This window comes from Apostichopus japonicus, chromosome 11, assembly GCF_037975245.1.
Source record: "Apostichopus japonicus isolate 1M-3 chromosome 11, ASM3797524v1, whole genome shotgun sequence".
In the NCBI taxonomy this organism is placed as follows: Eukaryota; Metazoa; Echinodermata; class Holothuroidea; order Aspidochirotida; family Stichopodidae; genus Apostichopus; species Apostichopus japonicus.
Window position 1 is genome coordinate 14,778,063 of NC_092571.1, and position 27,896 is coordinate 14,805,958.

The 27,896-nt window shown below is 37.2% G+C and overlaps 2 protein-coding genes across 8 annotated transcripts in view; one reads left to right on the top strand and one right to left on the bottom strand.

Moving 5' to 3' along the window:
- Positions 1-5,098, top strand: part of LOC139976007 (NAD kinase-like) — a 52,770-nt gene extending 47,672 nt beyond the window's left edge. For all 6 annotated transcript variants that reach the window (XM_071984378.1, XM_071984380.1, XM_071984381.1 and 3 more), the window contains exon 10: positions 1-5,098. In XM_071984378.1, the coding sequence (XP_071840479.1) occupies positions 1-205 (205 nt within the window). In that variant the 3' untranslated portion in view covers positions 206-5,098.
- On the bottom strand, positions 2,392-27,432 carry LOC139976005 (TELO2-interacting protein 1 homolog). 2 transcript variants are annotated; one of them, XM_071984375.1, is made up of 25 exons: positions 27,239-27,432; positions 25,554-25,753; positions 24,621-24,760; positions 24,154-24,229; positions 23,088-23,233; positions 22,738-22,847; positions 22,359-22,370; positions 21,683-21,960; positions 20,662-20,870; positions 19,754-19,810; positions 19,339-19,467; positions 18,116-18,229; positions 17,058-17,235; positions 16,040-16,232; positions 15,606-15,691; positions 14,284-14,334; positions 13,588-13,710; positions 12,784-12,826; positions 12,130-12,234; positions 11,434-11,715; positions 10,943-11,048; positions 9,793-9,875; positions 8,798-9,088; positions 8,129-8,251; positions 2,392-7,349 (listed from the first exon to the last, which is right to left on the bottom strand). In XM_071984375.1, the coding sequence occupies exons 2-25, from the start codon at positions 25,733-25,735 to the stop codon at positions 7,233-7,235; spliced, it is 3,234 nt and encodes a 1,077-aa protein (XP_071840476.1). In that variant the 5' UTR covers positions 25,736-25,753; positions 27,239-27,432; the 3' UTR covers positions 2,392-7,232. The 2 variants fall into 2 exon arrangements, with proteins under 2 accessions (XP_071840476.1, XP_071840475.1); XM_071984374.1 differs by having other exon boundaries at positions 11,434-11,718; positions 27,239-27,431.
- Positions 27,433-27,896: the final 464 nt, after the last annotated feature.

Here is a 27,896-nt window from a genome sequence, read left to right on the forward strand (position 1 = left end):
CCTAAGAATCACCAACTCAGTCTTTCCGGTAGCGTCCGTCTGCAGCGTGGACCAGATAGTGGATTGGTTCGACAGTCTCATGGCCTGCATGCATTGGAACGAACGAGAACAACAGAAATCTTTCAAACCCCGAGAGAGGCTCAGAAAAAGCCTGCCTGCGAACGGCAGCTCGGAAAAGCAAAGTAAGGCCAACGGCGGCGAATGATCGTTCTACCTCTTCCGCTTGGTGGTTGAACCAAAGTTATTCCGAAAATAGAACTGAGAAATGTTTCAAAGGAACGGAGCTGGGTTTTTGTTGTTTTGAGAAGAAAATGAGCCCAAAGATGATCAACTAACATGGCTAATTACTTAGATAAGCGAAAAGAAAACAATAATTGAAAATGTATGACTTACAGATAGTACAAAGAAATTATTGTCATTATTGAAAGATGTTATGCAGTCACATAAAGTAATAGGGAATTGTTTAAACTTAAGTTTGGCATAGCAAATGAATACTTATATACATAACAGTATACCTAGGTGTGACACTGCCATGAATATTTATGACTTTACTGCTGTACAATCCCCTAATTAACCAAATTGTCTGTTTCTCTTGAGGTATTATACACAGTTTTGCTAAGACTAATTTCGTAGTTTATATTAAGTTAGGAGAATTAATCACCATATGAAGAATCCTTATCCAGTGAACCATTTATAAATTTTGAAATTTATTTCTACTGCTCAATTTTGACCCTACTTGGTCCTTCTGGGTCAGTCACATGATTCTGTACATGAATAGACACAGTCACCATGATAGCCATGCTTATTAATCAGTTGGAAGATTCCTTTTTATGCTAATACCACTCTAAACTGTCCTCCCATGTCATGATTCAAAGCACTCATACTGACAGTAGGAACAGTTCCTAACATTTATCTTCTTGGTCGAAAAATGATACTCATACTGCTCGTACTGTCAGTAAGGGTGCATTGAATCATGATATTGGAGGACAGTATAGAGTGGTATTAGCATTAGGAAACTCTTCCAACTGGCTGATAGAGTGGCTACAGCGATATAGAAAAGCTTGTCCCATATGTGATATTCTGATTCAAGGTTATGCACTGTTCTGTAACTATCTGTACCCCTCTGTAGGAGGTATTACTGTTCTCTTCTCATCTTAAAATGCGACCGTTAGTGTCATCTTTAAAATATGTTACTGGTGAGTTGTGGTTAGGTTTCATCTAGCTGCCCCCTCAGCGTGACAAAAGAAATGGGATTAATACATTTACAGAAATTTTCCCAAGACTTCTAATCTCAGAGATGTTGAGGATGTAGTTTGTTTTTCCACACTGAATGAGGCAATAAATATCTAAAGGGAACAGAAAAGAAAGCAGTCAGTTTTAGTCAGAAGCCATTTACATGTTAGATGGAGCTGGTCTAGTCCTGTGGACTTAACTTCTTTTTTTCCCTCATAATTTTGAAGCTTATGCTAAGAAGAATGATGGTCTTTGGTGATTGATGTTCAGTGGGTGATTTTGAATGGAGGTAGGAAAATGGGGTACAGTGAAGGGGAATTTAAATTAGTGTAGATCAAAATGGTCTCACTAAATTGCAAATTTGAAAGAAGTTGCTGTGTGTATCTTGAAGAACAAGATTAAAACCTGTACAGAGAGAATAGTTGTCATTAAGGCAGTATAGTGAGAAAGGTATTGTGAATGGTAGATTAAAGCAGTTTACTGAAATAGGTGTGACAGCCTTCAAGGGTTGAATAAAGCAGTGTAGGGGGGATGTGTACTGTGCATGGTCGGTGACAGTATAGAGACTAAGGGTATCATGAATGATGGATTAAAGTAAGATAGTAATAAAGGTGTCTTGAAGGCAGGATCAATGCAGTTAGTGACAAAATGATTAATCCCATTGAAACAAAGCATTCCATTGAATATCCATGAAAATAAAATAACGAGGATAGCTAGTATAGCTTCAGTGGGATTTAAACTTGGAGCTAGGTAGCTCTTATTAAGAGAGGTGTGCTTTCTTTTCTTTTATCATTTCAGTACTATCACAATAGAAAGAGAGAGAGGGAGAAACAAAATAGCTTGTAATTTTATCATAATATGTCATAGTGTATTTTAATTAAATAATAATTATCCAAGATATATGCAAATTTGCAGCTTTATGCTTTTAATGCAGTGCAATGATCTGTTTTCTTGCAATGTAGAGAGGTATTGGGTGGGTGGGGGGAGGTGGGGGGATGGAAAGGTTGAGGGTGTTGACCATGAAGAGAATGTTGAGATAATAAGTTTGAATTACTGGGAGGGGTTAGCCTGGTCACATGCCTGTAATTCTTAACCAATTTGGCAACCTATCCATTGTGTTGTAATTCCAAGCAGGCAAAAGTTTTGTAGGGGTGTAACAGAGGTGTAACAAGTGTTGCTCTTTCACGGCTCCTGATGCATTTTGATTTTTTCAAAAAGTTTGTGTAATTTTGAAACTTTAAAACAAAACAGCTGAGTGCATCTTCAGGCAGGTACTTCATATGCTTTTACTATGTAGAGGATATATTTTATAGGTAATTATCAGTACCTCATAGGTACTTTTGAGGTACTTCAAAGGTATATTTGAGGTACTTCATTGGTACATTTGAGGTACTTTATAGGTACATTTGAGGTACTATATAGGTACATTTGAGGTATTTAATAGATACATTTGAGGTACTTCATAGGTAGTTTTGAGGTACTTCAAAGGTACATTTGAGGTACTTCATAGGTACATCGGGGTACTTCATAGGCAGTGTTGAGGTACTATATAGGTACATTTGAGGTACTGCATAAGTAGTTTTTAAGGGAAGCTTTGCGATAGTTTCTATAAGGTTCTTCAATGGTATTTCAAAGGCACTTTTGTAGGTATTTTATAAACCCCTTTAGGGTACTTCATACATACTTTTGTGACAATTTGTAGATGCTTCAATTTTCAAAGGTATTTGGCATGCAAGGTACTTAATTGTTAATGAGGTACTTCTCAGGGGGTGCTGTCAGGTGTCACCGATGATCTCCAATGACAGAGCGTGGGTGTCCCACAGGTGCATTGTGGGTGGAGTGTCCCATAATCATGTGCTACAATCCTCAATGGTTAATTTAACGGTCGTCAGTTATAGACCTCAAACGAAAATCTAGAAATTCTAGTAATGGGGCACTGATGTTCAGATTTTCAAAAATCATTGTTATTACCACCCTCCAAGCACTTTGTGTAACTGAGACATTTAATAGTCGCACAGAACACTCCACAATGTATATATGGATATAGTATGGAGAAGAATGAACAGCCTCTAGGGATTGATACCCATGATGACCTATAAAGGAACGATGATGTACCTACAAATACGATGTCACTATATTTCCACCGGAAGGAAAATTTGCATAAACGGGTAAAAAAAACCTACTGTATTAAAATCAGCCAAAAATGTTGGCTTTACCCATGTGTAACAGTCAGCTAAACAGTGGGATAACCAATTACGTGGACAACATGTATTCTAGGGCTCGGCACGTATAGAAGGACATTACATTTCAACTCATTTGGAAACATTCAGCTTTTAGAGTGCAGTAGGATTAGTTTAAGTAATTTGCCATACAGAAGGGAACGTTGAAAATGATTTCGTAGATTGGCAAAAAGGTCATAGGTTAGATTGAAGGAATTGTATTTCCTCTTTTACTAAATTTAAAAAAAAAAATAAAGCCCCGTAATGATTTGTGCCTCACTTCAGCTGCAACATAAAATAATTGCATTATTAAAAATTTTTAGGCAATAGTTAGCTAGGATAACATTTGGTGCAATACGGAACTTGAATTATGGTATATTTCAACCTATTTTTCTTCTTTTTTTTTGGCTTCACTTTCTGAAACAGCCATAAACAAATATTTTTGCTAATGATTTCAACTATACTGCTTTTTTAAATGATTTTCATTTTATTTGAATATCTTTTGAGTTTCTTTACAAAAAGTATTACAGAAAGGATGACTTCTAGCATACATTAAGTGCTGATACGTAATGGTTCCAACAAACAATGTCCTAGTATCTACCTAATTCTAAATCAAAAACGTTTCATCAATGAAATATTTAAAACATTTCGACTGCTCCTTTTCAAGTCGAAGTCAATACCAGAAGTCATTCCTTGGTCCAAACCTAATTGTTTAATGTTAGATCTATTGTTGTGGAAGACCTATCAATAGAACAATGTAAAACTACTGTTTTAACATAACTCCTGTGATCAGAGTAACAAAACTTATGAAAATGATCTGTAACATCAAAACTAAATTTTGTTCTCTGGTTTCTTCAGTTAACATCAGTTTCATGCAAATGAGCAAATACTAAAAAAGAATTAGCTGATGTTAATGTTGTGTGGTAGGATACTCAAAACTACTGAAAGAGATAACTGAAGCTGACAGGAGGGCCTACCAGGGGCTTGAGAACTGTAAGAACCCTACATATGCCAGTAAAGCATGCTGTCAACAAGCCAAGCAGCAGTTGCAAAAATGTCCAGTACCAAGGCTGAATCAATATCAACCAATAAAGATTATATATATCTCTGTAGACCAGCAGTCCTTATAAATAATACATTCTATGCAGCTTGGCTTAATTGTTCTTTCAGCCCCCCCCCCCCTCACGTTCCTACTTTTGAGATGGTGCATTAAACAGGTTTCCAAGCATCGTGCACAACTATCAGTAACATCTCTTCTGATGTATCACCTGCTCTTCCCTTCCATGTGACCAGAAATGACATCAGAAAGGGCTAAAAACCATCCATCCATCTTGTCACATCAGCCCTGACATTCTTTTTCTTCTATTGCATGTATTGCTGGGTTTGTATGTTTTTGTTTGTTATATATGGTATGCTCTACTGTTTGTGACAGCAATAGAGGCTGATTAATTAAAAAAAATTTCAATTGTGGTGATGCTTCAAGAAATGGTGAAATTAGGAGAGAAGCTGAATATGTAAATTAGAAAAAACATATATAAAATATTATTATATAGTAGTCGGAAAATTGACATTCCTAATTTTTTTTATAGATTTATACATATTTTTAACAACACTGCCTTCCAGAAAGGAAAAAAAAAGAGAGAAAACCATATGGCCAGTCAGCTGGAGGTTTATGTGAAGTGCATACATGTAATGCTGATGTAATGCTGTTACCATGATGCAAATCCCACTTCTGTAACCATGTGTATTTCAAGTAAAAAACTTCGCTTGGAGGGTCGGCGTTGCCCTTCAGGTTGTATAAAACGATGCAACTGATTAGGTTGTCTTTTTCTTTATAAGATCTGCCCTGGTGTTTTTGTTGTTATTTTGTTATTTTTAATGAGGAAAATGCTGCTAACATGTTAAGAGGGTTAACTAATTAATTATGGTAGAAAATTCACAAAAGTTATCATGCTTTACTTTTAATGACAAGTTTGATAAGATATATTTGCTTATTTTAAGTTGTTTGGTTGTCTGCTCATGTTTACTTTTGGTGCTCAGTAGTTCTTGTGATGATGATACTTTCTTCCTTTCATGGTGTGTGTCTGTGTGCTTTGATATTATGTTTGGAATAAACCAGAATTTTGTGTGTTAGAAGAGGTCAGAGGTCATCAGTATTGCAACAAAAGTTCAGCTGCTAAAACATTTTAGAAAGTGCTTTTCCATAGTTTCTGACTGTCCTATTTAGTAGTTTATTTTCAGGCCATTGAAGATGTGTCAAATTAAAGTCTCAGTGAGATAATAATGCATTGAGATTGTCTGCAGAATAATTCTTGAAGTTTGAACATATTTCTTTGACCAATTTTTCTGGGGGGAATTTCTAGCATCTTTTGAGGCAATACTGATGTCCGTTAATAATGTGGGTTGGTTATCTTTGATGATTCAGTCACTTGTGATTAACTTTTTCAATATTTTATGATCAGGTATGTCCCAGTGATTTTAACCTGTACCACCATTGTGCATACCGGGTACCATTTGGAAGGGATCACCTCACATGTTGGTTGTCTAAGCCTAAAATCTGCACTATTCCGTTTCCAAGGTGTCGTCATGACACTACAGGACAACATGAGATTTACCATGATGTAATCCCTCTGCTCTTGTCATTTCATTGGTAGCTTTTCAATCACCTTTGACCTACCATCTCGTCTAATTCTAGAATTATTTGGAAATATCATGGACTGTCAGAATCTCCAGAACGGCACTTTCGAAAACTTCTAGCAATTTTTGTTTTCAGCGTGCTTAGCTTTTGGAACATTCGGTAGTGCTGACTTTTTTTAAAGAAATGTAGTTGTTCACAGTAAGCTCCCTTTTAAAACTTATAATAACAAAAAAAACGTTTGAAAGATGTTCGCTTAATCCTGAAAAGTTGCAAGCAGAGCTCTGATAAGGCTTTTGGGATTATCTAGATTTTCGGCCAGCTTTATTTAACATTTATTTGGTAGAGGTTCATTTTTTTGCATTTTCAGATTCAAACCAGAGAATAAATGATAGTCGGCAGTATTTTATGATTCTTTCAATTTTATTTTGTTTTTTTTATATTTTTTTTATGTCCTGCGAGACCTTTAGGGGACAATCAGAACCCCCCTTCCACCTCCCACTGCCATTATGAATAACCCTCCCACATTAGCAGTATCCCTCCTCATAATCACATCCTACACCCATCAGGAATATCCCATGAGTTCATGATCAACTTACTTCCACAAATATTAAAACAAGCTTTCCAGAGCATTAGCAACATCAATATTTTATTGAGCCAAGGTTTCTACCTGGTCAAGAATACAAGAATGGCATCTGTAGTTCGAGACAAGACAAAGACATCAAGACACACAAATGTCCTCCTAGCCGTGTGGAATGTATTTGTGTCCTCTACCATTACAACCATCACCGCTAGTCAATCCTGTGGAAACAGGATTTCTCGGGGTACAATAGCATAGCCATGAGTAGTGTCATATCCTGCCTCCTTCCACCCTCCCCCCCACCCCCCCCTCATGCCCAACCTTCCAGCTGTGTGTGAGGATCCTTTGGTTAAAGTCCATCATAGCACCTCCCTCGCCATCCTCTGCCTCCAACCTGGATCCCTTCGGTAAGTGGTTCTCTTGTAAATTTGATGTCGTTCATCCCCTGGGCTTGGGGAAACAGGGATGGATCCTACATGCACAGACAGGTAGCTTCATGATTGAACGTTTGTAAAATTCCTGGTTCCTATTTTTTGTCCAGTGTTGCTTGAGATTTCAGGTCCACTCAGCCTTCACCACTTTTCAGTATTTCTGTAGCGGCGAAGGCTCTAAGTCCTTGTATTTCCTGAAGTAAGGTTCGACAGTTGCCTTCAAACTCCTTCGCCCTCCCATAGGTTGGGAACTGAAAGAGAAGAAGCAAGCTATATATACTAGAGAAGAGCAATTTTCACTGGTCGTGCAGAATTGCAGTACTAAGAGTTCAACATGTACTAATCAGTACTGAGTACAATTTGAATTCCACATTGGAATGAGTACACGGTTGGAGTACAAGCAGAGTTTGAGTACCCTAATTTGCACTTTTATCCATGCTAGATTTCCAAAATGCCCAGAATACGAGTAAATATCCACCAGGCCATTGCTAGGTACTGTACATACGAAAAATGGTATCATATTTATCAACTTTATTCAATAATTTAGTATAGGCCTGAGTAGGGTACCCAACCGAACATTCAAGTATATACTCGAATCAAAAACGCACAAATCAGGTACCTGTTTTCTGAGTGCTTTCATGATTCAATAATTCTGTATGTCTGCATGTTTTGATTAAGCAATATGACATTGGTGTGTAACCCTGGGTTTCATTGGTAGTCTCAGAGAAAGAAAAACAGAGGTCTGCATAGAGATTGTCAATGTCATTCAGTGCAATATTCTAATTCCATTGTCAGGCACTCCTTGTTAGATGTTACCAATACACAACAACTACACTCACACAATACAGTAGCATTATAGTTTTACCACACCATTATAAGATTGTTTCTTTCAGCTAGTTCCATCCTGTATACATTTTATGATGGACTGATGGATAGCAAGTATTGTTTGGTCTCCACTGCTGTGAAACTTGTCTATGGTCGCCAATAAGGGTTAAAGGGCTCAACGTGAAATGTTGACTAGACATATTACCTTGACGACGGGAAACTCTGGACTCGCAGGTGTCAGCTGATGTGATTGACAAACTTCACTCAACAACAACCAGAGAGAGTCTGCGTCCAACTCGAGGAAACATGAAAACGTCCTCCTGGAAGCCTGGTAAGAACAGAAACAAAAGTATTAAAGTAGACAGAAAAAAACAAGTACAATAGAATTGATGGGAATCGTCCTCCTGGAAGCCTGGTAAGAATAGAAACAAAAGTAAGTATGTATGTATGTATTTTAAATCCTCCTGCAAGCAGGAGCTCCGAAGAAGCCATCATTGGCTTATGAAAGCCGCAAGATGACTGAAGTCAATCTCTTAGATTCATATTTATCGTCCATGATTATGAATTGTCAATTGTCAACAACTCTGTAACTGGACGACATACATTAATCTTGGAGTGACTCAAACTCGGGACCTTATGATTTAAAGGCACTGGCGTTAACCACTGAGTAAGTAGACAAGGGAAAAGAAAAAACATTGTAATTACAGCAGAATTGATGGGAATCTTTTTCAAATAAACATGTCTGGGAAATAGTCTCTTTTACCATTGAAGGTCACCACATGATAGACAAAAAAGTAATTACAAATTATCAGTTACCGTAGCTTTACAGTGATTCAAAGAGAATAAGTCTAAGTTTTATTTTTTAATAACTTACCTCTTGTAGTGATACAGGTTGTCTTGCACTTAAGTACTCCAAACACACATAGCTGAGATGGTGCAGGTCGTTCTCACCAATGTCCAGTTGTTGGCATAGAGGACCGATTAATTTAAGAGCCGCCAATTGCAGCTTGTGAGCCGCGGTGTGAACATACGCCGGACCGGCTTTCCTGCTGGTAGTCGCGGAAGACTCCAAAACAGAGATGAGCCTTGGGAGGACATCCTTGGCCACTCTTTGTCTTAAGAAGTCTCCGCAGGAATGGCTTAGAGTTGTGAGTGTATCACATGCCTACAAGTAGCACAACAAGATCACTATCAAATCCACTTTTATTTTCACTTCCAAAAATTTCTTTCGTAAAGGAAGGGTTCTTCTTCAGGAAATCAAGAAATTGCTACTTAACAGATCAAAAATGAGTCAAATTTATTGTTTAGTAGCATTAATTATATAAATTCTATCATCAATTGTATTGGCTTTTTTAGTTGCATTAATGATATCAATTCTATCAACAATTTGTTGGTAATACTTCTTTTCGTATGTTTTTACGCAAACACGACAAATATATTTATGAGAGATGCTTGTGCCACTGACAAAATAAAATACATAGATATATGTTATACTGAAGTGTTTCACAGGAGTTTCACAGGAGTTACGGGAGTGTTTCAATTTCAAATTTCAATCATTACTTTAAAACTTATTTCAAGTTATAAAGTCTGAGAACTTCAAAACTCACACAAAATGTTAAAAGTTATGCTATTAGCAGAACCTTGCATGTAGACCTACACATAGAACTAATTTGTAGCCTAAATGTGCTTCAGAAAATGTCTGAAATTTTTTCATTTCCCCCCCCCTCTTACTGAGGACAGCTTCAATGACCAAAGTCCGGGATCTATCCCTGCCAACTGATTCCTTGAAGTGCTCCCACAAACAAAAATAAGAGCAAAATCGATCCAGTATGAAAGTAAAACTAAGTTTGCAGAATTATGTCGCTTTACCGTGCAGACCACTAACGGTTCTTCGTCTTGAAATCTTGGAACCAGAGACGGCCAAACTTTATGGACTGCTGGCAGGAGTTGATCTGTCGAAAGTAACAATCCACTGGTTAATTAATCGATTACATTACGGGGTGTTAAAAGTGCCATAGCAAGCACAGTATCATTCTACAGATGAGTTGAAATGTCACAGGAAACTAATGTTCTCCAAAGGAAAGAAGAAATTGGAGATAGATGTTCAATTACAGTTAATTTGTTCTTTCCTTCTTTTTGGAATTCTTGCAAAAATGTTACATTGCTAAATACAATCAGAAGTGTGTTTGTGTGATGTTGAGATGGCATCTTTAAGCTTCCTTACAGTAAATAGAAATTTGTAGAACCAAATAGATAGCAAACATGCTGTTACCAATGTTCACTGTACAAACGTTTAAGGTAAGGTGACCAGACATCCCTGAATTTTTTGGGACAGTTCAGGAATTTCATGAACCGCCCCCCCAGACTAAAAGGTTTTTTTCAGATTTCATGTACTGTCAGTGATAGTTAAAAAATTACCAAATTTGTAATACTTGTAATTAAAAAAAAAATGGATGGTTCTGGAGAACATATTACAAAAGTGTGGGCGTTTGACCATCATCCTTGAAATATAGCACCACTAAACAATGATATGCTCTCAAAATCCCAGCCTTCCCTTCAAAGCATATAGTGTAGTAGATACTACACCATGATATTCAACATGGGGGATTATATCAGTATCATGACCCCAGATTTCCTTTAAATTAAAAACATGGTCACCTTAGTACTTAATTGTAAGATTCTATGGTTTACATGAAACATGTTTGTCCATGTTTCATGTGAACTTGTCCAAATAAAAAAAACAACATGGAGTTTACTGTCTCCAATACCTCACAGTCACCATGCATTTATTCTCCAGACAAGCTTCACTGGAAACTGAAATTTCTTTCAGATATTGTTTTTATGCATTTATCAGTTTCAGAGACCCCCGGAGCAAGCTTGGTCGCCCCGAGGACACTCATGTCATCAGGCCCCTTTTTCGCACTCGTTTTTTCCATTCAAAATAAAATGAAAAAACATAACTTTGAATTCAAATTTGTCCTTTCTCAGACCATCCTGAATAGAGACATAAAATGATCACCTGTGTCCTTCGCCAGAGCCTGAACGCAAATCTGGACAGTGGATAGGACCTTAAGCCGTATCCTGGGGTCAGAGGTGGCCATGTGGTGTTTGCATCGCTCAAGAATCTAAAAAGCAACAATTAAATATCAGAGGAAGGTATTTTGAAATGGGATACTTTTAAGGAAAGAATCGATGGATGTGTATACAGACTGGATTGCACCATTTCTCAGAAGGGGGTGTGGGTTCTGTAAGGTCATTAAAGCTGGTTGACATTGCTTTGGTTTATACTATCAGCTGAGTCACATTTTCAGATATGTTTAAAATTTTAAAAGTGCAACATTTCGTTTTGCAATTCAGTTATTTTCTACCTAATTAATAAACAGTTTTTTATACAAGTGCATTTGGTTGACAAACAATATAAGAGTAACTTCAAGCAATCAGCTGATTTAAACAAAGACTAATTTTGTCCATAAAATGCCATCGTCTACAAAAGATGCAGACGTTTTTTACCTTTATGATGATCTTAACGTGTAGAGGTAAATCTCTCTCCTTATCTGGAGTGAAATCTGCCTCTTCATTATCCTGGATTCCATCTTCGTCCTGCGTCATATCTTCTTCTTCCTCTTCCATGTGTCCTTCGGCCAGTCTCTTATTTCTGAGGTGATCCAGAAAAAACTCTTGAATGTCATCCATTGATGTGACCTTTGACCTTTCAGCCTCGTTGTTGCTTTCTGCAATTAATACCGACGGAGCACCGGCTGAGTTTCCCTGATCCGAGCAGTTTGTCTCAGACTGCTGAGGAATAAGGGACATTTTTTGTTGAACTAAAAAAGTTTGACCATATTCAGTGAAAACTTTTTGCAAATGTAATAACTTACAGAACTCAATACCTCATTCAGGTGAAATGCTAAATTGATAGCATGAAAGTATTAAAGAAGTGCTTTGTGACGTTTAACCTTGTTGGGGCTTTTATATGACGTTGTAGCACATTTGATAACAATGCTGACTACCCCCCATGAAGTCTGTTTGGATTGGCTGATGCACGTTCCATGCTGAGAAGATAATGTTTGAAAGAGACTAAAATTGGTATTCAATTGCAAGCTGCACTGTAATGGTGTCTTTCACAAATCTTGGACATTATGTCAGTTATCTATGCTTCAGGTACATACTGCAAGCTCTTGGGAAACAATAGTAAACGCTACGTACAATTTCAGGCGGAAACCATTTCAATATTGCACTTGCGACCGTCTGTAGGAGAGCTACGAACGATGAAATATCCAGCGAGTAATGGTTATCCAGACTCCAAAGGATCTGTCAAAAAAAGAGAGAGACATTGGAAAGATAATTCATAGGAGAAGAGTGAAAAGATGTCTAGGGTAGGTTACAGCATTACGAAATTACCCAAAACAGCAACTTACGATCATAAATATGTAAGTGCATGAACAATGGAAATATGATTATGAAATTACCCACAACAGCAACTTACGATCATAAATATGTAAGTGCATGAACAATGGAAATATGATTGGGAAGTTATAAACAAACTTTAGAAAGGAATTTGCACCAGGAACCACAAGGTTAACAGTCCCTGGCACTCCATCAACTGAGCTATAACTCAGCCTTTAGTTGGTGGCGATCACTTCCTAGCCACTATTACCACTGATTCTAATCATATTCTAGCAAACAATCTATTTCTCTTTTGAGTTTCTTCATGAATCAATAAAGTTGAAGAATTTATAAAAAGTTCTTAAACATTTAAATAACTCAAGTTGTGCTTTTGCATCTAGACAATAGTGCACTTAGGATTCTAAATTAATTCAGTCATGTATCAGAAATACAATAATTATTATTTAAATTTACCTCCTCAATGGTGTCTTCAAGGAGTGGCAACATCTTAGCATCACTAGGACCAATGAAAACAACAACAATTAATATAATAGAGAAGCTAGCAGACGTGTTACATTCAGGCACTCAAACTGTTATGGTAACAACCATCTTTTAGAACTCTTTTAGATATACACTATAACTACTCTATGGTAGTTGAAAAGCACTTCTTCCAATGAACATCATAAGGTAGCCTTGAAGGGACATACAACATGTAGATTTACTTTGCAACCATAGCATCACAACCAATTGGTATATTATTTTGTGGAGCTACTGCACTTTGGTAGTTTATAGATCTTGACAATTTAAATAAATATGAGAGTTGCAGCAGTCTTTCACTTAATCTGACAGCATGTCATAAACATGGAAATCTTCTGTGATGTTGTGTTACAGTACTAACACAAATAATTATGCATCTCGTATGTCCCTTCACTGGGACCATAATACAAAAATATCCCTAGTTTGAAATATCAGGGAAGATGCTGGAGAAGGGAGTAACAAAGAAGATCAACAGTTTGAAAGATGCAAGTTTCCCTTTAATAGACAATGCTCAAACTGTTAGACACGAAATGGTGCGTTCTAAGGCATATTTAGGCTATAAATTAGGCTATAAATTAGGCTATAAATTAGGCCTAAATGTAAGGTTGTGCTAACAACTGTTCAATTTCTTTGTGTGAGACTGAAAAGAGAGGGGCAGGGGCGGATGGGTTGTACACCCCCATGCCGCTCCCCCCCCCCTCCCGATCCACTTCTGAGAGATAACTACCTGGAGATACTCACCATTGTTCCACTGTGACTCTCAGCACGTGAGGGGCGTGATGATTCCAAACTAGATGTCGGAGTCTATGAGATATCTCATCCACCATATAATCTGCATTATTTGATAATAGGTCAGCGATTGAGCTGAAAGAAACACAAGATAAGCAGACGTTGAACCAAACATAGTTCTATAGCGGGGTGGGCAACCTTTTTGAATGAATGGGAGTGAAAAATTTACTGGGCCGCACCTAACCAACGACCTGCTGTTGATTTCAAACCTTTGATTCCGAGGACTTAGCAATAGGTATGTGTAATTAACAAAAATATAATGTCAATACAGTACAGTTGATTAATTAATGGGTATAATAGGCCTACCTGACAGCATCATTAGTGCTGATAAATTCTAAGCAGCTAGCTCGTTTTTTGTGATGATGTAAAATAGATGGATTTTTTTCTTCTTCTTGAGACATCTCACAGGCCGTAAAAAAATCACTGACAGGCCGCATGTGGCCCGAGGGCCGGAGGCTGCCCACCCCTGTTCTATAGCAATTATTTTTGTCACAATGTTTAAATGACCTCTGAAGTTAAATGAAAGACACAACTGTTGTATGCCGTAATACATTTTTTTATAAGAAAATATAGTGAAGCAAAGAAAATTTAATCTATGTTTAATGTTTGCCTAAAATGAAATTCTGTTGAAATCCAGTTCAAACTTACCTGTATCCACATGAAGTGGCGGTGTTATGCAGAGTTTGGAAAGCAGTTTGCCTGGAACAGAGATAAGGCGATCAAGATCGGACGTTAAGCAACAACCATTTTAGCTAAAATAATCTTGACGTTCTATGCAGTGGCAAACTATTAAAACTATTTCCCCATCTTTGATGGATATCACCACTCTTTTTTTTACCTGACTGGATAAACTTTTATCTGTGATATTTACTAAAGTAGTATTTATATGAGAATATTAATGAATATTCAGTAGATGCTTTCAAATTCCCCCCAATCATCTCCTTGCAAAAATTTGTTAAAAGGGACATGTTCGTTATGTAAGGGAAGTGTGTTCTTTTGGATATAGCCTTACTAACAAGTTGCAAACTCATCCCATCTCATTTCTTGATGAATATTAAATACTTATCATCAATTATTTTACCTGAGTAGTCTAAGCTATGAAAGTTTTAATGAATATTTATTAGATGCTATCAAATTCACTGGACTGTATATTCACTTGTTATACATTCACATACATCTATCATAAATATTCGGGTGAATTCATCAAATTCCTCCCAATAATCCACACCTACAAATTCATCCAATTCCACCCAATTATCCACACCTATGCAAACAAATACCTTTTACTTACCAATCATTCATTAATCTCCAGTCATTCCCAAAACCATTCCATCTCATTCAATCTCTTCATTCTACAGTAGTTAAGGCATGCCACTAATCCTCATCTCATGCTAATCCTCATTTGACTAACAATTCATAACATTCCATCTCCATTGCCCCACACCCCAACCACACAGCTGTTGCTTCATATATACTGTTTCATTCCTAGCTGGTATGGACAGAGTCAACATTGATTTAGTTGATTTTAGTTTATAGCTGTCTTGGCTACCTAGGTGTGAGGAGGTGTACTACTCTAAGGTCTACTTTACTATGTAAGTTGAATTTGTTTCCACTATTTGTAATTTAGATTAAGTCTGAAGATTAGATTAGTTACATTCCTATTTATTTCAAATTGGGTTTTGAACAATTATATTGGCAAAACTTCCTTAAATCCAGTGTTGTCTTTAATATGTGTTGCATTTGTTGAACCTTGATGGGTGGGGCCTCGTTACATATCTATAAGGAAAAATACTCTCGTTCGGGAAGTATATACGCCAAGCAAATGCATGGATCATTTATTCATGGAACTGCATTTTCTTACATCTGTAACCTCACAATTAAGCTGAACTGCGATAATAGGGTGCAGTGTATTCTTCATGCGATACATATGAAAGAAAATAATTATTGAATATTCATTAGCTAGCTCCTACCTGATTACAGTCTTGTCAGCAGCCAATTTCTCCAAGAGAGGATACAAACATCGAATGAGAAACTGGTCAAAAGCAGGACCAAGAACCTGATAAAAGGAAATATAAATAGAGAATTTCTCTTATAGATGATACCACTAGTTTCCGGTACTGTTGGTTGGTAATTAAAAAAATTGCACTTATCCCACACATGGTCACCCCCCCCCTCACCCCACAGCCTCCTTCTTCTTGGTATTTAAAACTAGATACATCGATAGCATGGGAATGAAAACATTATATATATGCAAATTATGAATGGTAGACACTGAAGATATATAAAAGTGTTTTTCTTCTCTTGCTTTCTCAATTTTTTTTTTTTGAAGGGTACAAAAGAATTTAGCTCCTATTCTGAAATAGTTATTATCTAGTTAAGACAATTAGCGAGAAATCTTTAATACCAGAGCACATGTACTGATTCCATCCAACATAAGACAGGTTAAGAGAGTGTTGTTCTGTATCCTTTGAAGGGTCATCACTGAAGTCACATCTTTCTGAGGCAGAACCAACTTATCCGACGTCTTTAATCCAGAACCATTAACAGAGGTCGGAAGAGACCAGTTAGCTTCTGAGAGATACTCATCTATAATCATCCTATATGAAGAATGAAAGAAGAACCATAATTTTCAAAAGTTACCAATGTTTTATCCCACTTTGCATATATACTGTACAATATGAAGTATGTACTAACATGGCTTAGCATCATAAAGGTTGCTAGCTTTACCAGTCAAAGCATTAATAGCAAATGTAGATTGCTAAAATTGAATTGAAGAAACACATACCCACTCTTCTTGCTTAATTTCACTAATATGATTTTTATCAAAGCTGACCCCAAACATCATATGACCGTAATCACCACTAACAATACTCCATAAATATTTATGTAATTTACTATCACCACTGCTGCTGCTGGTATGGCTGTGATGGCCATGACTACACAGGGCCTCCAACACCAATGGGGGGAGGGGGGGCATGGTCGCCCCCTTACCCAACTAATTTTTTGCTGCAATGATTTTGCATTCTGATGATGTGCCACCACACTCATTCTCCTCTTCCTTTCATAAATCTCATTATTATTTTCTCACAGGGAGAAGTAACAATTTTTTCAAACAATTTACATGTTGATCAAACTATGTGCCATGATGACATAACTGATCATCCACTACAAGTAACGAAGGGTTTTATCTAGCAAAGAGAACTCACCGTGAAGCAACCATATATCATTTCAGTATTAACAACAATGTTATATTCAAATGCCGATTGGTAAAAAAGGTTGTAGAATATATTCTCATATATTCTTCTTCTCAAGATCCTTGTTCTATGGACCACACTGTCGTCAGCATTATAACCCCATAAAATGTTACTCTATCAACCCAAACGTGTGCATTTCTTCAGACCATAACAAGGTCTCTGACTTACTCAACGGCGGTTTCCAGTGTCTCCCTATCCGGCGATTCCTGTTGCTCTAATAATTCCGTGGGTTGGACAATCAGAGCACCTCTTAGGATGTGGTTCAAGACCAGACAAGCTTGTTTACAGTGGAGGTCAGAGTGCCTGTAGATGTCCAAGAAGTGATCGACAAGCAACATGATATCCCCTGTAAGTAAAATGACATCGGGACATTCAGAATGATGAGAAAATTGTAGTACATGCTTCATGAACCATATATTATCGCCACCTTTTTAAGGGTCACCCGAAATACAGTGGAAGCAATTAGAGGGATGGGGTGAGAGAGGGTGGGTTATCCCGGGTCATTCAATTGCTCAAAAGTGTTCAATTTCTTATCTGTTGGGGCTTGCTTACCCTGGAGAAACATACACAAAGCATTGAACACTTGGGGTATCACTGTATGATGGATAAGATGAATTAGAATTTTGTTATCTTGATATTAATGGACGTATTTACAGTATTTGTTACTAATCATAACACTACAGGGTCTGTATGACAAAATGATATAGCATGTGCCAAAACACCCTTGCAGTGCAATTTGTTCAACTGTTGGTAAAAGATGTTAGTTTAGTTGAATATATAGCAGTTTTGTCAGCCCAATGTGTACGCCACAAATTACGTTTGCAATATATCTAGCAAGGGAGATCTAGGAAGCAGATTGACAGGAAGTTACCAGTAATTGTGGGAGGTGAATATTATATAGTTACCAGGACACTTGGGACATGGAAAAACCAGGGTGCAATGGCTGTGAGAAGACAGGAATGACAGTAGCGTCATATTTCAGCATAGAAGCTTTAACTACTCCCTTGACCAGCAGTTACTACATAGTGTTCTGACTATGCAACACTGACTATGCAAAATTTTAACAGACCTTAACATAGCATCATTTAACCAGTGTTTAATGAAGAAACTCCATATTTACTGTAAACACTATCACATTATTACAGACCTTAACATAGTATCACCTTAACCAGTGTTGTACAGAATATGCTTGTTACACATCACAATCCTATCCTATCAGTACTTACCATAGTAGCCTAACAAGTTGCATATCTTGTGTATTGCTGAGAGTATTTTCTCATTAGAGAAGTTCTTGAAGTTTTTGAATAGGTTTCCACTGGGTGTCATATTCATTTCTAAATCTGAAATAAAGAAGATTTTTCAATTGTTTAGTTGCTAGGTAATGTGATTTGAAAAATGTCATCACAAATGAATAGGACAATTGCATACATAACTTAATGTGATCAAGTGGCTCTTGAGGGCTATGGTATACTTATAAACTCCACATGATGGTTGTTAAGAGCTACCATAGTGTTTTATGTCATCAGCTCTCTCAATTCTATTGCAGTGTTTCTCAATTGTATTTCTACGAGGGCCAGAGAGAAACATTGAGAACCTATTAAGAACCCCTGTTCTAGATGGTAAAAGAAGTCACCCTGGTTACAGCAAACGACCCACCACTAATCTAGGCCAGGCCAGAGGTTGGTGACAAAATGTGGATAGCTTGTGACCAGTTTGCAAAGAAGAGAAATTTCCATTATGAATTACTACATCTACTGATAGGGAATTTGTTGCAATATTTTAAGAAAATGTAATTGACCAACCTCACTGTTACTACTAGAACCAACCTATTCATTTAGATTTTACCAAACAAGAACTGTAATAACAGATACATCCAAGCACAGCCTTATATGTTTTACTGTACCTCTGGAACAAAGAATTTTATTGTCATCAAATAATTTACAGAAATTTCCTGCAGCTGATTTCAACATTTTCAGGAGAAAATCTTCTCAAAGAGAGCGTGGTGGACAATTGGCTAAGGCGTTGGACTTGTGATCCAAGGATTGCTGGTTCGATTCCTGCCTAGTTCATCACCTTGTGTCCTTGGGCAAGATGCTTTATCTAAATTGCCTTTCTCCACCCAGGGGTTAAGTGGGTACCTGTGAGGTAACTCGTCATTGGGCACAGTATATAACTGCAGCCGACTGGAGGGATTGTTTCTGGGACAGGTTATCATTGACCAAGGGTAGTATAATGTCTGTAAAGCGCTTTCAGACCTATCGCTGCTGAAAGCGCTGTATAAAATTCAAACATTATTAGTATTATTATTATCTTTGTAGACTGTAAATGGTACAAAAGAGTAGTCATCTAAGCAAAAGACGAGTAGGTTCCAAATGGAAAGCATTAGGAACTCGGCCAACTATTTTGAATAAGGAAGCAAGTTAACCAAGTTTATTCCAACAAAACAAACCTTGATGAATCGGAGATGCATCTTCCATTAAAACTGTCTCCTTCACCTCAAATTCAAGAACCTGAAGCAGACCCATCGAAAATCGTTGAAGATGACTGCTCGATCGGAGCATCTGATTCATCTTTGGACCTGCGGATGAAATCAATTATGTTCAGTACTTTAAAATCATTTGTTTTTTAACTATTTTTTACAAGAATAATCAGACGAGAAATTATTTTCTGATATGTATGAAAATGGAACCACGTAAACCATGTTGATGGATATAAGGACACCATGAACATGGGAAAAGCAATACCTATGTCCCTGTTTGGAACCGATACCAAATCATATATCAAATGACCAAGTGAATTTACTCAAAAATCTTTTCCTTATCAAATAACATGAGGATAATCATTCAAAAATCAATTCAGCTTACCTAGAAGTGATAGATATCCTTGCACCAGATTAAGTGTTGCCAACTTTTGATCATCATCTGTAACAAAGTAAGAAGATAATTCTTAAAACTTATGTTATAAAACTTACATTAAATTTTTTTAACATTGGAAAAAAACCTTCCAGTAGCGTTGTGCGGGATCCCAGTAGTCAAGTGAATCCCAGTATCCCGGTATTGACTAGTCCCGATCACAGTGCAATGTGTAAATACAACCGGAAGTGGGAAAACAACCGGTTATTACATTCGTTTTGGTATCATTCCCGGGAATCCCAGGCATAATAAAAATATCCTTGTGTTACTATTTGAAATAAAGTAAAGAAAACACGTTTATTTCTGGTGTCTGTTCTTAGTTTGAATAACATTCTGATCAATTTACGTACTGGCCTAGACCTATATATTAACGAATCAACTTTTCACATAGTAATTTGGACCTAGGCTACACCAAATATCTAACATTACTTGGGCTCAGCATGTTGCGGGACCTCAAAGTTATTCTGAAATTTTCGTTACATATTCTTCCTTCAAAGGATGATTGTGAAGGTCCCATGTATAACATCTTACCACATGCATTTCACCTCATTTTTGATACAATAATTATTACAATTAAATAAATTTTGAGCCAAAACTGCAGGTACAAGTAGTTGCGATACCGGGATTCATGTTGCAACACTATCGGTTGTGGGAAATTTGCACTACCGCACAACGCTACCTTCAAGCTTCATTAAGATCGAGTTGAAATGTTCATGTAATCAAACAATATTGTTCCATTGCAGGGAACTAAGTAAAGATTCCATTGTGGTCAGATGACCAAAACCTTCAGAAATGCTTGAAATATCCTGTGGGTTTGAATATTGATGAGATACAAATATCAACAACCATAAGTCACTCACCAAAGGATCTCATCTGTCTAGGTAAGGCGGTCATCGTTGCATATATGTTCTCCTCTAAGACCTCCACAAGTTTATTATCATCCGATGCCATATGCCGATCTTTGAATTCTTTCAGTCCTTCTAGGCTAGCCTTGGCTACATCCGGCCAATCGTCTGCCAAGAGACCAACCAGCAGGGAAAGGAGAACTCCGTTACTGCCAGAAAGGTTCCTGTAAGTAAGTTAATTAAAAAATAAAATACAAGAATAGGTTTCATAAGTAATATTTGACCTGTTACAGAACTAATGTTAATTACAGTTGACGTCTTCAAGATGAAATTTCAGGCATATTGCATAATCAATGGCGGCTTTCTGTGCATTGTGGTTAGGCCTTAGGACCATTTTCAAAACGAGAGTATTCAATCCAACAGAAAGCAGTTAACTTAAAAATTGAATATTAGATAGTTTTGAGGTTACTGAACAATATCAGTTGTCTTTGATCCTTGCCTTCGTTATTCCTTTAAGTCGAGCTCTAAACAGGATTATGTGTAGTATCTCTTCCTTTTCAAAGGAGCATGTGACACTTGATGTATCACCATGGTGACCTTGTTTAAAGGCAACTTTCTTGCTGAAACAGTAGATTAATCAGGTCCATGAAAACAATTATTTAATACAGGGCAATTTTTAAAGGATTTTGTTGGGTTGCCCATCGGACGGACAACCATGCCTAACATTGTAGTTGGCCGACAGTAAACTTCGTTGCCCCAAAAAATGCTGCAAACTAACAATGACCAATATGCACACTGTATGAGAGATGTGTTGGTTTGGTGAACTGAGCACCAGCTTTTATCATTTTATCTATTTGGGGTTATTAGTTACAATGCAATCTGAATTTGAGATAACAAGTAGTCCTCTGCTGGACAACCTCCACAGCTGATTTTGGTTTTCGGAAACAAAAAATTAGATCTGGGATCACCAGACTACCATTTAAAATTTCCTGTATTGAAAGTTTTATGCAAATCTAAATCCATATCATGACCTCACCTTTTACAAGTGACCAATAATTTGGTAGCAAAGTGGACCAATCCCAGTCTAACTTGCCAGCTACTGTTTGTTTTCTGTTTGCAAATCTGACCAATCAGAATGCACAATTTCTTTGCAGTATTTTCCAGCCAATCTGCAGTTCTGTTAACAACCAATGAACTTGGATCTTTAGTGGTGGGAGGAGCCTTCACTTCTGAACCACTCCCTTCTTGCTTTTCTGGAGGTATGGCATCTGACATGATCCATGTGACTGCCTGGACCCATGTTGCTATGGCAACCTATCAAATCAAGGCCAAAAGCTAATGAAAACCAACATTGTATAAGTGAAAGAAACAAAGCTAAGTAAGACGCGTGAAAGAAGGAAACAGTTTTGTGCAAGGTCAAGGGCCGCTCATTTACATTTCATGAAAATACGTAATTCTTCAAACACAAATCCAATTGCTTCCACAAAAACGGTCCTTATACTGATCGAGTCCAAGTCGGTCAGGCACAGTTTGTATGTAAACAAGGATATGCATTACACCATTAAAGTCTCAATTGCAATGAAGATTTCTAACAAAAAATACACAAAAAATCAAATACATCAGAAGAATATTTTGCTGGGGTGGGGTGAACAATACAATATATTTATTCTTGTTAGGAGTAAATCAAATCATGGCAAAGAAAAAGCACTCACCTTGGTTAAATTCTATCAGAAGGTCATCAATGCAGAGTTGGATAATGTCATCAGACATGGAATAGAGATGAAAAGAATTTCACATTAGCACGATGCCATGGTTAAACTGAATAGACTGCACACGGGTATATTTTCCTATAATACGCAGTAAACTGAAACAAGAAAATCTAACCAGACTAGAGATTCAAAGTAAAAGAGCAATGCTTAAAGTGAACTTGGAAGAAATTTCTTGCCAAGTTGCTTGCCTCTAAAAATGTTACTCTATAACCTCTGACCTTTACATGGGACCCATTCTTTGATGATAAACTCGTTTTGGGACTGTCCAATCCAAAACTGAACCTACGACCTTTGATTTCAATTCAATGTAACCTGACCTTACCTGACCCTGCTTAGGATCTCCTTGAATCACACGACACAAGGACATGCTGATACCGGGTAAGAAGGAACAAAATTTACTTCTCGCCGTCTCCACCAGTCTGGGAGATGCGTCTGTATGAAACCATCAAAGAGAGAAAATGAGAAGACATTTATCATGAAAAAAGACATTCAATTTTGTGAGGGAATGGGGGGGGGGGGTAAGGTAGTGGAGGTAAGGAACGTACCTTACAGAAGCAGAAAATTTCACAATACTATTATCTCCTGTAGTAAACATTTTTGATCTGCAGACTTACAATTCTGCCTTTCAGAGTTAGATTAAATGTCAAGAACAGTAAAGGTTAGAAAGCTCACCAGAATCACACATCAAGCAGGACAGACAGACCATTGCATCGACTCTAAGAGTTCGGAGCTGTTCCTGCTCCACGACAGACAGGAGGATGGAGACAGCATGTCCAAGAGGAGGCAGGAACTGTAAGGAATACAGTCTGAGTAATACTCTACAGTGAAAAGAATACAAGGAAACTTAGAATGACCGCAAAATAGAGATAAAAGCAATCTGTGTTTGGATTTTATGGATCCTATTACATGGAAAAGTCAAAGAGATGATTCATAAATGTAGTAAATAAACAATTTATTCCAAGGTTTGGGAAAATCTGGTATCAGATCAATCATTCATAAATGTGAGTCTAGTGTAGTCTAATCTACTATAGTCTAGTGAAGTCTAATGTTCAGTAGTCTGGTCTACTGTAGTAAAGTGTAGTCTAGTGTAGTCTAGTTAGTGCTTTATATTCTATTGTTTTGTATTCTATATAATGTTGTGTAGCCTAGTCTAATGTAGTGTAGTCTAGTCAATTATAGTGTAGTCTAATCTACTTTAGTGTAGTCTATTATTTGGTGGTATTCTTTATAGTGTAGTGTACAGTAGCCTAGTGTACAGTAGTCTACCCTTACTGTAGGGAATTCTAGTGTTGTCTAGTTAGTGTTTTCTGTTCTAGTGTGTTGTATTCTGTTTAGTGTAGTGTAGCCTAGAGTATGTCTGGACTAACAGTCTCGTTTTGGCTATTTTTTATCCCGTTTCATACCCCACAATCACTACTTCACATCCGTATCTGTAGGAGTGGGGGACAAGAGTTTCACTCAGACAATCCAGACAATATCCCCATAATGTGTGGACATGAAGACACACACATTACCATCACTCCATTGCATCTGTGGCAAATGACATTATTTCAAACCACTGAAAAGTACAACAACGAGCCTCACCTACAAGTTCAAACAATAAAAAACCCAAATCCAAAAGTTTGCAAAACTGAAGAATTGTTAAAGAGCACTACACAGCATGGATTGCGCAACTGATACCATGGTATGTTTGCATATATAGAAAGTTACAAGAATATTTAAAAAAATGAATACTTGCTCTTCATTGCTGGCCTGTAGAAGAGATGTTAAACATTTAGTAGCACTGTGTTTCAATTCTTCTGAAGAAGGCTCAGCTGAAAATAAAGAGGAACAATTAAAAACTAACACTGTATCGAGGCGTGTATGTAACACAACGCATGTAACCTCCTCAATTAGAGTAACCTTAATTCAGACATTTTGTAATTTACCTTATCCTGTCAAGGTATATGCTGTAATACCCCAGGAACAAAAGTCAGTTCCTTTATGAAAAAATAAAAGCGAATTTAGATGTCGCTTTTCAGTTGAAATGTTGGCTGCACTCAGATTGTATTGCTATACAAAATATGTACAACTCAGAAGGGAATTCAGAAAACCCTCAAATGAAAACATATTTCTGTATTCCATGACAATTATAACAAGTCTCCTCTACCCATTGCCCACCCCACCCCCTCCCACTCCCTCCCTCCCAAGTGCATGCCTACAAACCTCTAGCTTTATCTGGTCCGGAACTAATGAGTAAGCTGAGAATGACAAAGAAATCAGAAAACACTTCCCAACTGGTGACCTCTGTGTGCTTGAAGACGGACGCAATGACATCAACGGCCAACTCTATAATATCTGATGGTCTGGAATAAAGAAAGTATTTATAGCTTTTATTAATTACTATTGACCTGATAAATATCACAAAAATGGTTATCAATCAGAGAGCAACACTTGCGTTTGAAATTTAATACATTATTTAACATGATGAGAATTAGTCCATTAACCATAGGTTGCATTTTTAGCTCTCTTTGACCTCAACTTACTGAAACTTTATCTCTTCTGCAAACAGACTGGTTAGTTTGGAAGAGTTGATTTGTTCACACCTTGCCATGTCTGCCTTGATCTGATAGTGATTTGGCTACTAGCTGTGTGAAGAGTTGCATAATAGACGAATAGGCAGATCAACTAAGGTGCGAAAAGATGGGACTGATCACTCAGCTAACCAACTGGAAAAAAAACTGCCGTTCAGTACAAACGGCGGGTTTTTGGATGCAACCTATAGCTAAAGGACACTTTCGTGGCATGAAGGTCCTCAGTGATGATTAAAAATATGCTAGAATGAAAAAACTAATGGTCACCCATGTTCAAATATATATTAACAAGATTTTTACTGCCACAGTAAGAAACAGTTACCCGGCAATCTACGATATTCAAATGTTTAATCCTTTTTTACTGGAAGAACTAATTCCTGGGGTTGCTATCAATACCATCTTGCATTATTTTTTAGCACCAGACCAATTTCTAATTTTGTAAGATATTTCTGTGTTGCCGGAGCGATGGACTAGATTCAAGCCCTGATGTCTGTCACGTCAAAGAAAACAAAACCTTACAATACTTTATCTTCCATTAGATTTAGAAGTAAAGAAAGATGTTCACCTTTGAGGCTCTCCCTTTAGGATTATTCTGAGAGGAAGCAGCACATACTGTTGCAGAGGTTGTAAGCTCTCCCGGTCGGCACCATTGAGGATGGAGGATAATGAGCTAAGAGTATCTAAAGAAGCTGACCTTACCAGGTCAACGCAGACTGGTTTCAGTTTTTGAAAAAGTCGCTCACCCATATTTGCTTACATCTTGCACTGAAAATGAAAAACAAATGGTAGAATTGCAAATTTTATAAATAACAAAACTAAACTTCACCTCTATTGCTATTAACTTCCATCATAAAATCCCTCTACAGCCTAGTATCTGTCCTTGTGTTACTTTGTTTGTTGTTCACTGGTCCAATTAATTTGCCAGGTGCATCTACAGGTGTATTTTTCAATGTGTCCTTAGTCGGCTAACTAGGATCGACAAGCATGGCCCTCTCACTCCTGTTCACATTTACAGGTTCATTGCAGTAGATATAAAGCAGTTAGTTCATATGTTTTCCTCAATTAAATCAAAAACTTTTGAATGTGAGGCATTCCCTGTGTCTGCAATATCAAAGATACTACCTGATATTGTTGTGGCTGGTGCATTTCAGGAAGGTATCATTAAAATTTTACAGATAATGAATTTAGATGTTGTTTGCCAACAGTAAGTTCAACTAGGTTCCAAATCAGAAATTTCACCAACTTGAAGTCATAGGTTCCGATAAGTTTTGAGACAGAAAAAGTTACTGCTCTGTATTCCAAACACCAACGCTAGCTGTACTTTTTGCCATTTGTTGGCTTTAATTCCTTAAGTATATATGAATCTATGTAAACAACACAGGCATGTCTTTCATTAGTGTGCAAATTTGACACTTTGGATTGCTAAGAGCTATAATTTGTCAGCCTAATGGGTTTAGCTCCTGTTACTCTTTTTGGTTTTTTCTTTTCCGTCCTTTTTGTCCATTTTGTCTTTGTAATAGTTTTGTATTTTGAACAATCTGAGTGCGAATAAAATCAAATCAAATAATTATAATTTCACTACCTCTGAAAGTCCCTCAATACTGCTCACAGTCATATCGTAAATAGTTACATTTGGCCTATAAAAGTGCCTTTTCAGAATAGGGTTAAGAAGGATGAGAAGAGAGAGCAACACAATATAAATCTGCTCTTAGTTTCACAAATTAACATAGCCTAAATGTGGAATTGATGTTTAGGTTTGATCCCTCATAAAAAAAGTGATAAATTTACCGTCAGGGCCTAGGGTAGTTTAACAGATTTATGATCGCGTCCATTGTCCAATTTAAAGATTGCCATGCAATACATTCTAAATAGATCCCAAGTTAGAATAGGCCTAGGCTAGGCCTAAGTTTTGATGCTACCATTACATAGGAACTTTTAAGGAATAAAGGTAGGCCTAGTCTACCTGAGATTAACTGGGAGAAACTGTGGATGAACTTAAACCGCTTAGGAGACCATCGTCTTCGATTAACAGTTGAAAAGCCAGTGTTATTAAACGGTCTGTTATACGCCTATCCTACATAGGTACTGGTTTCACGATAATCACATTCACTCACTGACCGTTCACATGGATGGTGCGCCTCTTGCAATCGCAGTGTAAACAGTATAACAGTAAGTCAACGTTAGGATAGGCCTACCCAAAAATGGTCTAGTTTACGGTAGCCTAAATTTACGTTAATCCACTAAACTAACCCATATCATCGCTTTAGGCTGGACGGCCTTTTATCATGCCTTTCACTCTGGAGATATTGAACGTAAGATGAAAAAGCTATAAATTTTACGATGACAAATTCTATTTGACAGAGATCTGTGCAACCGAATCTGCTTCCACAAACTTTGTTGTGCTGTGGTTAATAATCATCGTGCACCCGCATCGGGGAAATTCCCTTGGTTTCACTAGGCTGTTGGGTCACGGATCTTATATCAGATAGGCTTTTTAATTTTTGTGTTTTATTTTTCACATTTTTATTAAAAGAGAAGTATAGTAAAAGGGTTGATTATCCCATAAGTCAACAGAACGGAATTGAAGGAGGAACGGCAATAAGTGGCACGCGGATTGTAGCCCTTTGGTCGTCCTATAGTATTATGACCGTGAATAGAGTTGGCCCAGAGCAAAGACTGACTCATTTCATATTACTGTCCACTTTGCCTAAAATAATTGGGATGGAAAGTGTCATTGTTACTATTGATATAGAGATCTGATGATCTGATTTGGAGCCTCAAACCACTGATTCCCTAACTTGGATATTTCTTTGTTGAACGGATATTTCAGTATCAGACGATAACCAGACACTTATCCACTGTAAGTTGAAAACCTCATCTCAATATTTTGCCGTCTAGATCAAATGTA